This window comes from Biomphalaria glabrata, chromosome 6 (genome assembly GCF_947242115.1).
Source record: "Biomphalaria glabrata chromosome 6, xgBioGlab47.1, whole genome shotgun sequence".
Lineage (NCBI taxonomy): Eukaryota > Metazoa > Mollusca > Gastropoda > Planorbidae > Biomphalaria > Biomphalaria glabrata.
The window spans coordinates 21978521-21995160 of NC_074716.1; the positions used below are offsets into that span (position 1 = coordinate 21978521).

The 16640-nt window shown below is 31.1% G+C and overlaps 2 protein-coding genes across 8 annotated transcripts in view; one reads left to right on the forward strand and one right to left on the reverse strand.

Annotated features, from left to right (window-relative positions):
• On the forward strand, positions 1 to 5089 carry LOC106078795 (eukaryotic translation initiation factor 1A, X-chromosomal-like). The gene is made up of 5 exons (XM_013239811.2): positions 1 to 160; positions 1995 to 2182; positions 3504 to 3636; positions 3751 to 3845; positions 4446 to 5089. The coding sequence occupies exons 1-5, from the start codon at positions 145 to 147 to the stop codon at positions 4449 to 4451; spliced, it is 438 nt and encodes a 145-aa protein (XP_013095265.1). The 5' UTR covers positions 1 to 144; the 3' UTR covers positions 4452 to 5089.
• LOC106078793 (guanine nucleotide exchange protein SMCR8-like) overlaps positions 4463 to 16640 on the reverse strand; it is a 19438-nt gene continuing 7260 nt past the window's right edge. For 4 of the 7 annotated variants that reach the window (XM_056033622.1, XM_056033626.1, XM_056033624.1 and 1 more), the window contains 11 exons: positions 15323 to 16440; positions 15180 to 15213; positions 14489 to 14553; positions 13714 to 13876; positions 13216 to 13345; positions 12270 to 12326; positions 11305 to 11381; positions 9158 to 9235; positions 8896 to 9004; positions 8097 to 8160; positions 4463 to 7612 (listed from right to left, as the gene is read on the reverse strand). In XM_056033622.1, coding sequence (XP_055889597.1) covers positions 7554 to 7612; positions 8097 to 8160; positions 8896 to 9004; positions 9158 to 9235; positions 11305 to 11381; positions 12270 to 12326; positions 13216 to 13345; positions 13714 to 13876; positions 14489 to 14553; positions 15180 to 15213; positions 15323 to 16440 — 1954 coding nt within the window. In that variant the 3' untranslated portion in view covers positions 4463 to 7553. The remainder of the gene's footprint in view (positions 7613 to 8096; positions 8161 to 8895; positions 9005 to 9157; positions 9236 to 11304; positions 11382 to 12269; positions 12327 to 13215; positions 13346 to 13713; positions 13877 to 14488; positions 14554 to 15179; positions 15214 to 15322; positions 16441 to 16640) is intronic. The other 3 variants (XM_056033628.1, XM_056033627.1, XM_056033623.1) reach the window with 3 other exon arrangements.

The following is a 16640-nucleotide window of genomic DNA, read 5'->3' on the forward strand; positions in this document are numbered from 1 at the left end:
TGACTTATGGGAAGGGAATTTTATGCAACTTCCGTTTAACTTAATAACAGCCTGTAACTTACTCCTGTTTATTCACATGTTTTTTGGCGAAATAGATTATAGATCTAGATCTACTTCTATTTGAATATCTTTCTATCGTAAGAAATGCCTAAAAATAAAGGTTTGAAAAGAAACAACGTTTACTCTTTTTTAGATCTAGAATAGATAATCTAGATAAGATTAGTTAGTCTAGGATTTTTCTACATGCGAAGTTCACACAAGACACAGGAGACGAGTGACTTGTGTGTCTGTGTGACTTAGGAGTCTAGATCTAGTACTTAGTCTAGTTACACTTAGTGACGTTAGTCAGAAGTATATGATTTGTTTGGTATATTACTACTAGATCTATATATATAATATTTACTTTTATGCCGCAACGCAATTCCACCGTCAATTTGTGATTTTATTTTTTGTTTATAAAAATGTTACTCATTAATATTAATTAGTCTAGACTTGAAATTTAAAAATAAGATAAACTAGATCTATAAACATTTCTAGAATTTAGATCTAGACTCTAGACATCACATTCACATTCTCACATTGGCTTTTTAGGGGTAGATTTATAATTTAATAAATTTAAGTTTAACTAATTTAAGATTGTCACTACTACTTGAAACAGTACTACACTACAGTCACTAGTCGGGACTAGTCTGTGACACTGACTAGTCTCTAATACTTAATACACTATCATTTTATTATAGAATCTTATACCTGAACACCAACTTTCAGGAACTAGATCTAGGTCAAATTTGTATTTTTTTTTTTTGGGAATTTGGTGAAGGTTTAATTTACAAAAAAACTGAAAGCAGACTCTTCTTCTTCTACTAATAGTAATAGACAATAAAAATAGTCATTTAAGCTTTTAGTTTTGCCCCTAATTATGAAATACAATATTTTTTTGAGAGTTAATAATAAATATTTTTATTTATTACATAAATAGTCGTAAACACAAGTGGTGTTGTATCGACGCGCTAGCGTGTAAATGTACATATTATTATTATAATACCATGCCAATATGTTCTTTAATTATTGAAATCTATTTATCTGAATAAAAAACAAATTATACAAAGATTAAAGTCAAATCAGTTACATAGATATGGTATGTGTGGTCCAGAGGTGTTAGAAGAAGTAGTGTGTAGTGGCGGCTCTACATTTAATGTGGTTGGTCCTCTTGGATTCTCTAGATCTTGTGGTTGTTCGTAGATGTCATTAGGAAAGTCATAATTATTATCCAATCTATTTATTTTCTCTGTAGGCTTTCCTGTTTCTTCTGTAGACCTTATTTCCACTTTTGATATTATAGGATCTTTGTTTAGAATGTTTAAGAACTACTGTTCCTGGTTCCAACTTGAATTAAGTTGCATTCTGACTGTCAATCCATCTTGGTGGAATAAATAGCTGTGCCTGCCTATAAAAATCAATGTGTACCAAGCAGTGGTTCTCTCAACCCTTCTATGTGGATCTGAGACATGGGTATTAGACAGAAAGCAATTAAGACTACTTGAACACTTTCACTGAAGATGCTTGCGTTCCATCATGGACATACAGTGGCAAGACTGCACTAGAAAAAAGCAAAGTCCTTGTGAACACCGGTATGGACAGTATAGAGGGACTTCTTATGGTCCGCGAGTTACGCTGGGCAGGGCATGTATCCTGTAAACCAAAAGCAGTCTTTTTTTTTTTTTTTTGGTGAGCTAAAAGGTGGTTGGTGTAACAGAGATACCCCTAGGAAATGCTTTAAAGAATTGTCTTAGTTGACATAAAAGAGAGCACCTGGGCCGCAGGATACACATTTGAGATCAAAAGAAAATATGCTGTAATTATAAGTTACAATTTATCAAAATCACATGCATTTATGTTAACAGCTATTTTCATTAACTCAAATTTAAAAAATAAAGAATACAAAATATAATATGCATATAATGATATCCATTTTTTGTTTTCAATTAATGCAGGTAAGGGAGGTAAAAACAGAAGAAGAGGTAAGAACGAAAATGAAAATGAAAAAAGAGAATTGATCTTCAAGGAAGAAGGTCAAGAATATGCCCAAGTCACAAAGATGTTGGGTAATGGTAGGTTAGAGGCCATGTGTTTTGATGGAGTCAAAAGATTATGTCACATTAGAGGAAAGCTAAGAAAAAAGGTATTTCTACAATTTGCTGGGTTGATGCAAATTATTATATTTTTGTTATATCACTTTCTTTCAACCTGTTTATCATGACATTAATTTGATTCTAAAATTTTAAAGACACATCTCTTTCTTATCCTCAATTTACCTTATATAGTGATGGGAATTTCTAAAAAATGTTCAGAAGTTTTGCATGTAGATGTGGTATACAGCTCCTGGCAGATATTTTATTTTACTATCTGGCTCCAGCCATATATCAGAAGTTTTATTTGGTGCACCCCTAGAATAGACACACACAAAAAATAACAAAACTATGCAGGCAAACTTATCTAAAATTTGAAAAAGTAGGTTTTAATGTAGTGAAACATGGTTTATCTGCACTCATTGGGGAGCAAGTTTTAAACCTTTGACACATATACTAAGAAGGCCATAAGTTTTGAGGGGAAAGTGCAGCACAACTAGAAGAGATGAGTCCATGGATTGTAGGGCTCTCCAGGGTACATATGGAGTTCCTATAGGTACAAGGGTATTTCATCATTGTTGAGGCACAAGGAGAATACATTTCACATTCTTATTGGTCAGTGTTAGTATTTCAACATTCAAAATTCTTGTTTAATCTGAAAGGAAATTAAACTACATTTGACTCTTGATAGCCTGATAGCTATGTGATAAGGAGGTGGAAGTGTTGGATTACCAAAGCTTAGCTGTAGATCAAAGAATTTAATCATAGTTTTCAAGAAAATTGTACTCATGATGTAATAAGAAACTAGTATTTTTTTTTTTTTTTAGATTTTTAAGGGTATAAAATAAACAATGGACAAAAAAAATATTGATTTAAAAAAAAAAAAAGACATACTATAGCTACATTCTAAAAATATTCATACTTCTACAATATACATTAATTACAGTCTGTTGTGTTATGGAGTCTCAGACACTGAAGAGTCAACTGTAATGTTTATAGCTTTTAATTAATGGGAAGTTATCATTTACTTTGGCCTTTTGGGTTTTGACATGTATATTTCTTAAAAGATTAGAAAATGACTAAAAAACCACAGTGACCATCATTTGTGACAAACATATATGCTTTTTGACCTTAAGACATTTGCCAGTTGGACTATGTTTTGATCCTTTCATCTTCACTGCAAATATTTCACTTACACTGTGAGAATGCATATTTACAACCACTAGCTCATACGTGAAAGTCAATAAGATTCTGAAGATCTTAAATTAATGATCTAAGGCTGCAATTTAGAGTTTAATTTTTTTTATAAATTTTTTTTTACAGCTGCCCTATCAATAACTAAATACTCATTTTCATTCTGTTTCTCCGCTCTAGGTTTGGATCAATGGTGGTGACATCATTTTACTTGGTCTCAGGGACTATCAAGACACAAAAGCTGATGTGATCTTAAAGTACACAGCAGATGAAGCTCGTAACTTGAAAGCTTATGGAGAGCTTCCAGATTCTGGTAATAGATTCAGTATTCAGCTTTATCTCTATTCATTTTATGATCTATATAGATATTTTAACTAAAAACTTATATTGCAATCTAGTGATCATTTTTGTGTTTTTATTTCTACAGCTAAAATCAATGAAAACAACTATGATGATGAGATTGATGAAAACATTACCTTTGATGGTTTTGATGATGATGATGATGAAGATGACATTGATGAAGTATGTATAAATCTATTGTTACATTTTTGTTTGTTGGAATGTTCATGTCTCTTGTTTCTATGACCAACTTGTTTGTGTCTTTGTTAAATTATGCCCTTAAAATACAACAAATACTTGTGATAAGACTGTCATTAGACTAAGATCTATACCATACTAGATCAAATCACAAAGATTTATTATTGTTAGTCTAGATCTGTTCTAGATCTGTTACAAATTTAATTAAATGACTGATCCAAATTAATAGATACACTTAATATAAGCTTTGTTGTTTTTTTTTTTTTTGCTTATTGTCCCAACCAATCAGTTACACTGAATTTACTAATTTGAAAAGAAAAAAATAAATATGACACGAAGTCAATGTCAAATAATACAAATCTAGTTTAAAATTGATAATTTAAATGCTGGTTCTTATATTTATTAGTAAATGTATGCATAATTTGTATTTATCTGCTCCTTGCTCCTGAAATCAAATATTTTCTCCTGAAAAACTAGTCTCAGAATGGTGGGGGAACCCAAGAGAATTATGAAAAATCATTTAGTGTTAATTAAATTATTCAAATGATGAAAATGGTTAATCTTGTGCTTTGTTTTTCATTTCAGATCTAGCAGAAGTGAGGTTTCTTGTAGTATTCTTTTTTTTTTTTTTTCAATCATACAAGCATAAAAAGAAATCACAAACAATTTTGACATCATTTATGCTGTACTTGTTTTGTGTGTGTATGATTTTTTAAAAATATATTTTGTTCTCATAGTTGGTTAAAGCACTTTATTATTATTATTTTTTTTTTTACTACTGCTAGGTTGTTGTTTTTTTTTAATCAGCTTGAAAAATCTTTTACAGTTAAAGTCTTGTTGAACTTGTAGAAATGATGTCAACATTCTTCTCATTGCACATTAAAAACAACTTTTCTGATCAGAATTTTACAAGCTATTTTTACCTCTACTTTGAATCTATTTCTCCATTACTGTCTTTTTAAAACTTTTTCAATAACTAGCAAGTTTATACAATTGAACATGGTGAAAACATCTTGCAATCAACTGCATTTCATTTCTAACTGTAAATAAGTATCAGCTGGAAACTTTAAAGGATGTTATTTGTTCTCATTGTTGGGAGATGGGTAATACTGCATACTAATTGGTTAAAAGGAAACCTAATAAGAAATGTGATTTGTAATTTGCTAGTTACACAATTGGGACTGAACATTGAACACATGTACATACAAATAAAAGTCATTCAACTTGAAGTGTCTACAGAATTTTTGTGTGTGTTTATTCTCCATATTAACTTGTAGTTCTGAAGATTACAGTAATTGCTCTGTACAACTCCAGAGCAGGTGTTGCACAAAAGTTTGATAAATGTTATGTATCTTATTACATCTTTAAAAAAAAACAACACTATAAGATAAGACCTCTAAAATATATTGTTATGACTCTACATTGCGCACTGTCATTGCGCGATATTGTGGACCATGGGACACGATGGAGAAACAGAAGTGATGAAAACAGGGACGCTTGAGATGTGATTAGTTTGGCTCTAGATCTAGTTTCTAATTGATGATTAAACGTTCCATTTTGTAATCCTTTCATTGAGGTTATTTGGCTAAGTTACAACAAGATGTATGCAACAAAATCCAATCTCAGTGATGAATTCAAGCTTGAGTGCTCAATGGGATGATGGGAGTTGTACTATTTTGATTGAAGCTGTTTTGGTATATGGTATCTTTTATTTTTTCTATACAGGTTTGTGTACTGTAGCATAATCATACACACAAAATGTACTCTCTGGCACTTATGAAAGACCAGGATTTGTTTTCAAATAATGACTTGTAAATATGTATCCAGTGTAATACAACAAATGGTATTGAAACACAATGTGTATAAAATGCAAGACTTCTATCACAGACTTGATGTAGAAAACATAGAATACCATCTGTTAGTTGTTTTATATCATAGTGTTCTATTCAAATTGAGAATATCTGAATAAAGTAATGAATACTTGGAACAGCCACAATACTCTACTCAATTCCATATAACAAAGGCTGTCCTGTACTAGGGCTGGTAGAGTACAACTAAATCAGTCAAAACTAGTTTAACATGGCTTAATGGACACCTACAATTATTAGTTTTAAAGATGTACACTTAATTATGAATTATAATTAAGAATGCTTCAAATGTATGTACCTGTATGTTTTTTTTTTTTAAAGAATACAGGTATGTATACTAGTAATTTAAATAGTATACCTATATAAATAAACAGTCCAATTTGGGCTAGCATAATTCTCAAAAAACATCCCATTTGAACCTAAAATAAAAGAAAAAGTCTACTAAAGATATTAATTGATTGAGAAATTACCATTTATATTTGTAAGAAATATTCAAAATAGTTATTCATACCAATTTTGCCACAATACCGGTACAAGTATTTTTTTTTATTTTAAGAACATTGATGCAGCACTATGTCCTAATGGCAGCTTTATTTGTATGATGGCTGATATCAAAATAACAAAGTACATCATTTCATTTTTGTTTTGTAATTTAATAAATACATAAGAGAAGTCAAGAGCTAGATAACTGAAAGGATAACATTGGGGATCTCATTTAGAGAGAGAAAAAAAGCATAAATGAAAAAAGTATTCACACCAATTGCAAACAATATCAATCTCTAACATGTGTGTGAGATAAAAAACAAAATTGTTAGCTACTATCTTGATTATCTGTTCATTACCATTAATGTTGTGCACTAGATAAAACAATACATATTAAGTATACCAGTATTGACAACTGCATGGTTAGAAAAGTACCATGACCTTGGTGGTTATAAAATGAGGCAATGTTTTAAGGTATACCACTAAGGTGTTTATAAAATTTATAAAAAAATTGTGAATGCATTTTTTTCTCCTATTTTGCTAATTAAGCTAGAAAATTGTAAAGCCCTTTTCTTGTGTTTGGCATACAGGGTATTAAAAGCATCTGATATTTCTTTGTTATGAACAAGATATTTTATCACATTTATTTCCTGGAAAAGTCTACAATCATATAAAAACATTTAAATAAAAATAGCATAGAACAATCAATAAAGAATCACATGTTATCAACAACAGACACCTCTGGATTCTTTTCTGTGAGAGCATCTCATAAGGCAAGAAAAAAAAACTATGATACCATCCAAAAAAATTAACTACACTATTCGAACTAGTCCTACATTTTAAAATAATTGCAAAAAGTGGTGATAGAATAAAATAACATTACAATAAGCGTATTTTAACGTCTGCAAAGAATGACTTTAATGCCCAAACCTGTTGCTGAGGGTGATGGCAAGAGGGAGACAACCCCTTACCATAGAGTCTACAATTCAAGTGCACCAGACATACCATAAACAAACAGATCAATCATTTGTCTTTCTTCCTAATGTAAAAGAGGATCTCTCTAAAACCATTCTGTTTCTTCTTAAATCCTTTGATTTTTCAATTTTTTAAAGTCTCATTTTATATTACTGTATTAGTCTCTTCTCTGTCTTTCCTTGCGTCTTATGGGCCCCATTTTTATTGTGGGCAGTTTTTCTTGGAGTGTCATGATTCCAATTCCTCTTTCTTTCCCAAAGATGTAGCTCTAAATTTCTCTGTCCACACATTGCTCAATTTCGATGTTTTCTAATTAAATCTGTTTTGAATGGTTCAAATCTTATCAGAACATGGACATGGTGACATTTTAGCAGCGATATGTTTGACACACCTTGTGTTGAATGTTAAATGGATAAACAATGCTTCCTAAAAAGAAAACACAATTTTTCTTTACTTAGAATTCTAGATGTTAACAATAAATCAACTTTAAAAAGCAAATTTTAAAATGATTTCATGGCATAACAAGAAACAAACAAAAATATAATACTTTTTTTTTTTAAAGAAAATAACTCTTTTATATAACTTATAGAGCAAATATTCCTGAAAATTAATTTATTTAACTCTTGAATGCATATATATTTGTTCAATATAAAGATTTTTCTAGTTCTCTAGCCAAATTTAAATAATTTTCTTTTTATACCTTACTTATAAAAATTATAATGGTTAAACTAGTTTTCCCAGTGTGGCCGAGGAGCTAATAATTATTTTCCCAACAATATAAATCACCTCTCAAATTTCTAGGAAAATTGTTACAGATGTTTTTGATGCGTTCACCCACTCTTTGCCCAGGTTTCACCTAGAAAGTGTGACTTGAATAGAGCTATTGTAAAAAATAAAATTGAAAACATACCTGAATCTGTACCATGGCAAATTTTAGATTCGATTTTTGACAGTTTCACTAATTCTGAAAAATGCTGAAAAAAAAAATTCAGCTGAAGAAGTTAGAAATGTGATTAACTTTAAGTTGATAGGTGTCTTGTTGCAAAGGTATGACAAACATCATTTAAACCTACAACTAGCTTAGACCAAAAAAATGAGTGCCCCCCCCTCCCCACCAAAAAAAAAAGGAAAACCTTTAGGTCTTGTGCTCCTATTTAACCTTAGACAGTGACAGTTCTAGATTTCCCATACTTCCTTTTCTAATGAAAGGAATGATAATTTACCTACCCTCCATCCTTTAATGTTTTTTTAGCTCTCTAATTTTTCAAAGCTATAAGCTCTAATTATGCATTTTGTATTTGGCATGTGATTGAAGTGAGGCTGAGAAGCAGAGTGCAGCCATCCCACTCTTCTTGTAAATCACTTTCAAAATTTATTAGGAAAATATCATTTTACATTTCTGTACCAATTTTAGGAAGACAACCTAACCCATTATAGTAGAGAATAATATTAACAAATTTCTTTTATTGTCAGTAACAAACACCAGCACTGCACTGTATACCAGCACTGCACAGAAAAACACAACTGTTAAAGGCTGAACAAAACTTGTACAAAAACAGTTCATGAATACATAAATAAAGCCACCCTTTTTTAACATAAAAATAAATCAGGACATATAAAGGTGGTCTGTTGCTACATTGTAATGAATGGAAATTTAATAAAACAAAAGTAAATTGTTAGTAACTTAGAACATCAACAGATGGCTGTACCTGTATGATTTCACAATCACAGTCTCTGATGCCAAGTTTTGTCATAATAGTTGATTCTGTTTTTTCTGTTGTAGAGTATGGGTCATGTTGGTCCCTAGGACTCAGAGAGCTACAGAAGATTTTTTTTTTATATCAAAAACTCCAAACTTTTCTAAAGAATACATTATGTTTTCTAAGCAAATTTACATTAAGCCTTTTAAAAAGAAATGACCTAATAAAAATTCTGCTAGATGTTTGGCATAAATTCAAATACAAAACTTACTATAATATGCTGCCAGTAGAACTTAAACAAAATGAATGAAAAAAGAGAAAAGCTTTTGCAGCAAGTTCCATAAGCCACCTGACCGAAAGAAATAAAGAAATTTCAAGGCATTACTCTACCATCAATAAAAAAAGATAATAATGTTTAAAATCACAGTAGTGTTTAAAGTAATCTTTCATAGGAAAAAAAAGGTAGCATATTTAAAATACACAGGTGCACAATTTATAATATACATTGTGAATCTCAAGAGAGCCCATAAAAAGTTCATACTTTTGCATCCTTATTTGCATTATTTCAACAAATCATAATAACTTACATTATATTATGTAATATATTATTATTATTATATAATTATAATTATTATATTATGTAAATCAATTTTTTTTGTTTGAGTGTTCCTAATTAAAATGACTTAGGTGACCAGACATCCTGACTCTGACTTAGGCAAGAAAGACCCACTTTGAGTCGTCTGTCATGCTTTTCATAAAATGTCCATGTGGGACAACCAATGTCCCGCTTTCATTTTTTTAAAAAGTCGATCGATTTCACGCTTTTATATTAAAATCTTTCTTATCTTTTGACTTATTACCAGCTTGTACCAGCTTGCGGCATTTTCTTCGTAATCTTTATTTTATGTTCATTGCTTAGTAGGCTCCTGTGTTAGAGGCATGAGTAGTGCTTTTATTTTGCAGCATCCTGCCTTCTATTCAGCACGTTTTCTGTCAATTCTTAGAGTGTTGTTCTGCATGTTTCTTGCTGATTCGTTAATTCCAGCTATATAGTATTTCTTAAAGGCTTGACTTTTCCCTTTGCTTAAGTCAATGTCAGGGTTAAGAAAGTTCTTAGACAAAACGAACATTGAAGTTCATAGGGACCTACAGACAAAGTTATCGGTTATATAGAGAGCAAGAAAAATCAACAACTACAATGGAGTGTGATGCTAAAAATGTCGATCACAGTTTTTCTGTCACATATGGATAAAACCAAACATTGGAATGCAGATCATAATTTTGTATTGGAAGCTTCTAGTAAGCCTCCATTAAGGTACTTCTACAACATTTAAGTACCGGTACTTCTTTTGTAGATAATTTGCAGAAGCTAAATGTACTAATGTACTTTTGCCTATCATACAGTTTTCCAAAACAACAGTTTTCAATTAATGGACTACACTTTGAAATGACTTCAAAATGAATGACCCAAAATACACATGTGCAGGAACCAAATGTGAAGCAATGGTTACTATTTAATGAACAAAGTAAAGAAGCATGTTAGTGATGCCTAGTTTTTTTTATTGCGTTTACAGATGCTTTGAGCATGAAAACTTGAAAAGGTTCCTCCTCCATGCGACTTTGGATGATGTGAGTTGGTTAGAAAAAGTGATTTAGCACTGACATTCCAGAGAGAGAAGAGGCCTATTCAACAAGTTAACGCCTTCAGATGGATCACACAGAAAGATCTATCTTCGAAAATGTTACTGAAAGCCTGAAATTGTTAAAATTATTGTGTGTGTAGGTCTATATTGTGTGTATGCAAATTTTGTATAGTAGTAAATAATATTGCTAAAAAAATCTAGGCCTGTTCCTTTTAGGTCCCATTATCAACATGATCCCACTTTTTCTCCCCAAATATCTGGTCACCTTAAAAAAAGACTAACTTATAGATCTACTAACCACTTGTCAACTTTAAAATATATACATCATTCAGCAAAGGTGAAACTCCCTATTTCAGAGCTATAGTTTTGTGAAATAGTTATTTTATTGTAATGTTTTACTAAGTTTCATTGTCCAAGTATGAGTTTAGCCTTTCCAAATCTAGAGTTAAGTAGTAAATGTTTGTTTGTAAAAATGTTTTACATGTTTCGGATGTTCCTTCAGAGTTGAAGATAGTTTACTTCCTAATCCAAACATCCCGCAAGACGACGGGGGATGGGAGTGGGCAGCGTTTGAACCCGGGACCATCGATGAATTCAAACAACAGTCAAGCGTGCAAACCACATGACCAGGCAGCCATCCATAATTAATTGATGGAAATTTATTTATAAAAAAATAATAGAGATAAAAATTTAAAGTAAGTTCTAGGCAATCGATATTAATTGATGCCAAATAAAAGCAAAAGAAAAAACACTTATAAAAAAATGAAGTTCTCACCAATGAATGTAAGATAAATATTGCACATCAGTTTTAAACAATTTTCTTTTAGACATCATAGCAGAGATATAAAAGCCCTATAAAATACAAAAAAAAGTTAAGTTCTAAATATAAAAATGTATTTCTTTGTAGGATTAAATACAGATGAAAAGAAGGAAAATGAACAAGAACCTCACTAATTATAACTAAAACTGGAAAAACAAGGCTGTTCCAATTGTTGTGATTTAAATAGGGTAAAAAATATGTTTTTCTTGGAACTTAATTAAATAAGAAGATTAAAGTACACAAATGTTGTCTTTATAAATAAAGAAAATAATGAAAAAGGAAATTTCAGATTACAGGAAATTCTGGGTTTAAACTAAACTTAGGTTATAATTCCAACCAGGTTATTTCAGCATTACACAAGTCAAGTATAATAGATATGTAATGATATACATTTTTTTTTTACAATTGAATAATTTAAGTGTTTCCTTTCAAACCATCCTGATGATTTGCATTGTATGTATGTAATAAACATATTGTTTTTTTTGTCCTCTACTTTAAATTGTAACTCAGAGAACACTTTTAACTCACTTACATACACATCTATAAAAAAGCTAACAAGATCCTCGAAATAAAGAATCACCCTTTGTGTCAGGATTTTGTGATTTTACCATCACAAAAGAGATACAAGACACCGATAGCAAAGACAAACAGACACAAACACTCTTTTGTTCCCCTGGCAATCAAATCATTAAATAAGAACAATCTGGTATAAACTTTGTCACATGTAAATTATGAGTGAGTCTGGTGTGAAAGTACACTTTGGTTTCTTATAGTTATAATGTTTTTTGTTTGGTGTAATGCACAAATTGTAAGACAAATTTCCATACGGACAATAAAGATTATTATTATTATTATTAAAATATGCATTAGCCGGAGTCTATGTTAAAACACAAACAAACAAGAAGTTATTAAGAACTTACCTGATAAGGAGATGCTATAATAACTCTTTTTTCAAGATCAACTATACAGCATGTTTTCTAAAATAAAAATACAATATTATCAGTTGGATATTATCAATAAAAATGAATGAATACAAAATGGAACTAGACCCTATTTCAGCTCAGAGGACATGGACATTCCCATCATGCATGTCATGAGCCATTTTACTGCAAAAAAAACCCGTAAATTATATACTATGTGGAGGATTTTTGAAAGGCCAGATAGTGCTGCATCACTGGAATCATTGCTGTATAAATATTAAACCAGATGTCTAGTTATAGTTTAAAACCAAGTACCTGTAGATAGTCAAGAAAAACAAAATTGAGCTATAAAAACTCTGTTATGAATTTATGGACAACTACTTTTGAAGTCAAACAGAAAGGTCTATCAAATATAGACCAAAGGTTGCCCAAGTTTGCACTAATGTTTGTCGAAACTAGTGTTAATAACTAACTCACTGCAGGTATCCACCACCATCCAAACAATCAAATGTTAACTTTCCTTTAGTTCTGGCCGAAATCTTGATGATCATTAAAGAAGGGAATATAACAGCTTGCGTATATCTTTTAAAGAATAACCAAAACTCTTTGGTCCATTGGCTGGCATAAAATGGATGTTGTGTGGTAGAAAAACATATATGCACCCCTCCCCTTTTTTTTTTTTTACTTCACCAGGGTGTGAGCAAGTTACCTGGACTGACAATCCAAGTGCTGATTTGTTTTTTACTTCACCAGGGTGTGAGCAAGTTACCTGGACTGACAATCCAAGTGCTGATTTGTTTTTTAACTCTTCTGTATTATAGAATTTTAGTAATGTCTTTTATTTGTATTCATATTTAAATATAAAATATGAATGTAAACAAAAAAATGCATACACACACACAAAACGTTAGTTAGATGGTTAAAAAGTGATAAAAACTGTTGTCACCTTAACAGCACAAGGTATAAATGAATCTAGAGATCTTTTATCAGGTCTACAGATGCCAACAAGCTTTAGTTTAGCTAGGTCTACAATACTAAGTGGTTTAGACGTCCATTCTAAAACATTCTGACGTTTCCTAATTATTAGATGAAGACAAAATAATTTTTTTTATTAAAAAGAACATTTATAATCATTTATACATGGTTTTTTTTCTAACTACATGTAAAATATCTAGGCTTTCAACAGTATTAACTGAAGAATATATATGCTTATAACAATCAAACTCAATTCTTAAGCATAAGAAAAATGTAATATTTGTCCAGGGACCAAGTCTTGGTCATATATTTTCTCAGGTTTTGATATTTCCCCTACTGTTATGTCTCCACCTATCACTAATTAATCCTTGTCTTATTCAGAAAATGGAAATTATAGACTTATTAAAAAGTGTAATTTTAATTAAATCCTGTTTTAATTAAATCCTGTTTCTTTTAGAAAAAATTTTACCTTTTTGTCATAGGCACAAATATTGTCAAAGCTCTAACTAGTTTGATGACTTCTTGTTCTAGCCTGACACTTGCAGCGATCAGCACTGGACGTCCGCTAAGCAGACTATAGATGATGTGGTGTAAGTTTTGATAAGATGAAAGTACCTCCAAAATACAACTGCCTATGAAAGACAAATTTTCAATGTCCACAATCTCTCTAAACAGTATAAGCATTATCAATCAATATTTTTGATCAGCATCAATGATTTAAAAATGATTACATCTTCATAATATGGAGTATCTTATCCTTCATACTGATGTCCTCTTTGTTAAATGTGTCAAGTTTTAATATTATAGACCAATGTAATATGATCTGATTAGTTGGTATAGAAATAAATAGACCACTGTAACATGATCCAATTGGTTCCTCTAGAAGTGAATAGGACTTGACCAGGTAATTTCATGCTTCTAAAAATGTAGTTGTGACAACAAAGTAGTTGACAAAGTTTAGTTAAATACTACAGCATTTGTTGACATGACTTGAAGTAGGAGAGTCAAGCCCAACAAGAGTTGTACAAGCAATCACTTAAGTACTGAAACATTTTGCAGTTTGTCAAGATTTATTGAAGATTATTTAAGACACTGTTGCATTCAAAAGGAGAAACTTAAAATGTATAAACTATTCCTTCAAAAGAAAAATTGGTTTGTAAGAAAGTTTGATTAGATGTTTATTGATATTAAATCATCTTCAAAAGACAACAAAAAAAGGAAACAAATTTTATATCTCTGCTAACCTGGTTTCCCTATGCTTGAATTACTTATCCACTCTCCAAGTGTATAGAGTCTACATCGAGGTTTCCTGGACAAACAGAACACAAATAATTTTTTGTATGTTGTTTACAATAGAATTTAAACCCAATAAAAACAATATTCATTTTGGGTTATGCATCAAGAATAAAAATAACTTATCCTTCAAAAGTTACACAGCAAATCAATCAGGGTTTACTTTTCCATTTTGTATACTTCCAACTTGTATGTTCTTGAAATCATTAACAATACAACATTTTCATTGCATTTTAAATTTGTTCAACTGCTTTGTATTTTTTTTTTTATGTTGCTGTGTAACAGAACATGGGAAATTTGATTTGAACATTAGGAAAAGCTGTTCTTAGAGATGATTGATTGATGTTTGTTTTTTTTTCTTTTTAGCATTGAGGTCATTTTATTGGTTTTCCTCATTTTCCAACTGAACTCAATCCAAATGATCTTTTAGAACAAAGTTGATCTTCCAACAAGCACATTGAACATTATTCACTGTAGTCTTCAGATATATAGTGTATAGAGTAGAGAGGTGTTTACAATCTGTGTGGTCATTGAATAGTACAAAATAGACAAATGGCAATGGTCTATCCATTTCTAAATGACAGGGTCATCTACTCAGTACAAGTTAGGAGTAGACCTAAAAATGATCTAAAAATGACTCACCAAACGCTAGCACAAGGAACAGGACTGTCTACATCTGAAACAAAAAAAAACAAAAAAAACAGAACAGCACACACAAAAAATCAATATGACAATTATAGCTACTTATAACTTTCACCTTAATAGCATAACTTTCACAAACTTACCTTCATAAAATTGTTTCCCTTTGCTGATGCCATCAGATATATCTTTTCCAGTCTGTAGCTGATGATTTTTATTGTGATCAGAAGCATTGTCACGATAAGAAAAAAGGTCTCGAAGAGAAATTTCTGTAAAAGCAGATGAGGTATCTGACTCAGCTCTGTATCGGGCAGTGTCATCCTCTTCTACATAGAACTTAGAAACATAATCATTCCTCAATCCATTTAATTCCTGTGCTAACTGGGACATGTTTGCTGGAATACCATTGGGTAACTTTAAGAATGAACACCCATAATCTGAAGGAGTTTGGTAACTATCACTTGATGGAGTAAGTGATACTGATGAGATCTCTTCTACTGATGCTATACTGAATGGGCCAAACTGGAGGCCAGGTTTGACATAATGTTTTGAATTATCCTCTTCATCTAGCAGGGTTGACAATTTACTTTTACCATCTCCCTTGATCTCAGGCACTTCTGACTTACACAAATTTTCTCTGAAAGTGACTAGTTCCTCTGTAAACTGCTTATCACTATAACTTGGAGAAAGAGCAGATTGTGTATTGTTAGACTCCAGTGAGTTCATCTCATTTACAGAAATATCACTAGGTATACTTGAACTGTCATCAATATCTAAAGGTATGGATATACATTTAATATGATTTGTCTTATCTGACATGATGTTTTTAAATGTGATGACTTGATGAGAGTTCACATTAGGGAGACTGTCCAAATGAGTAGAAACATCAGACGTCTCCCTAATGCTAGAGATATCAATGTTTGAACATTGTGAAGCCTTTGGAAATGTGTGGCTTGATAAACTGGCAGTGGAACTCTCCACTTTGGTATTCACCTCAACTAGATTTTTCTCAGAAAATAAATATTCTGAATCATCCTCCACAATTGTCTGACTGTCAGTAAAATCAAGGTCAGATGTCTTACAAATGCTTAACATAGATAAATTACTCTTCAAGCTACTTTTCCCTGACACACGAGGTGATCCTGAAGTGTCTGGCCCATTTTTGTCCACGTTGATGTCATTGAAATTTTCAACATCTGGATAGTATTCTGTTTCTGCTAAAAGGCTAATATCCAAAGCAAGAAATGAATGAATAGATTCAGCACTGGAAGGTACAAATTGGACAATTATATTCATTACACTAAACATTACATTACAAGAATTTTACACAACAGAAATTTAAGGGAGATTCAAAAGATTATAATGTAGAAAAAAGAAATCTATGGAAAATAGGTTATGATTTAGAGAAAAGGAAAAACTATTTTTTTAATTTAATCAGCTGGTAATTTTTATGATAAATTTATA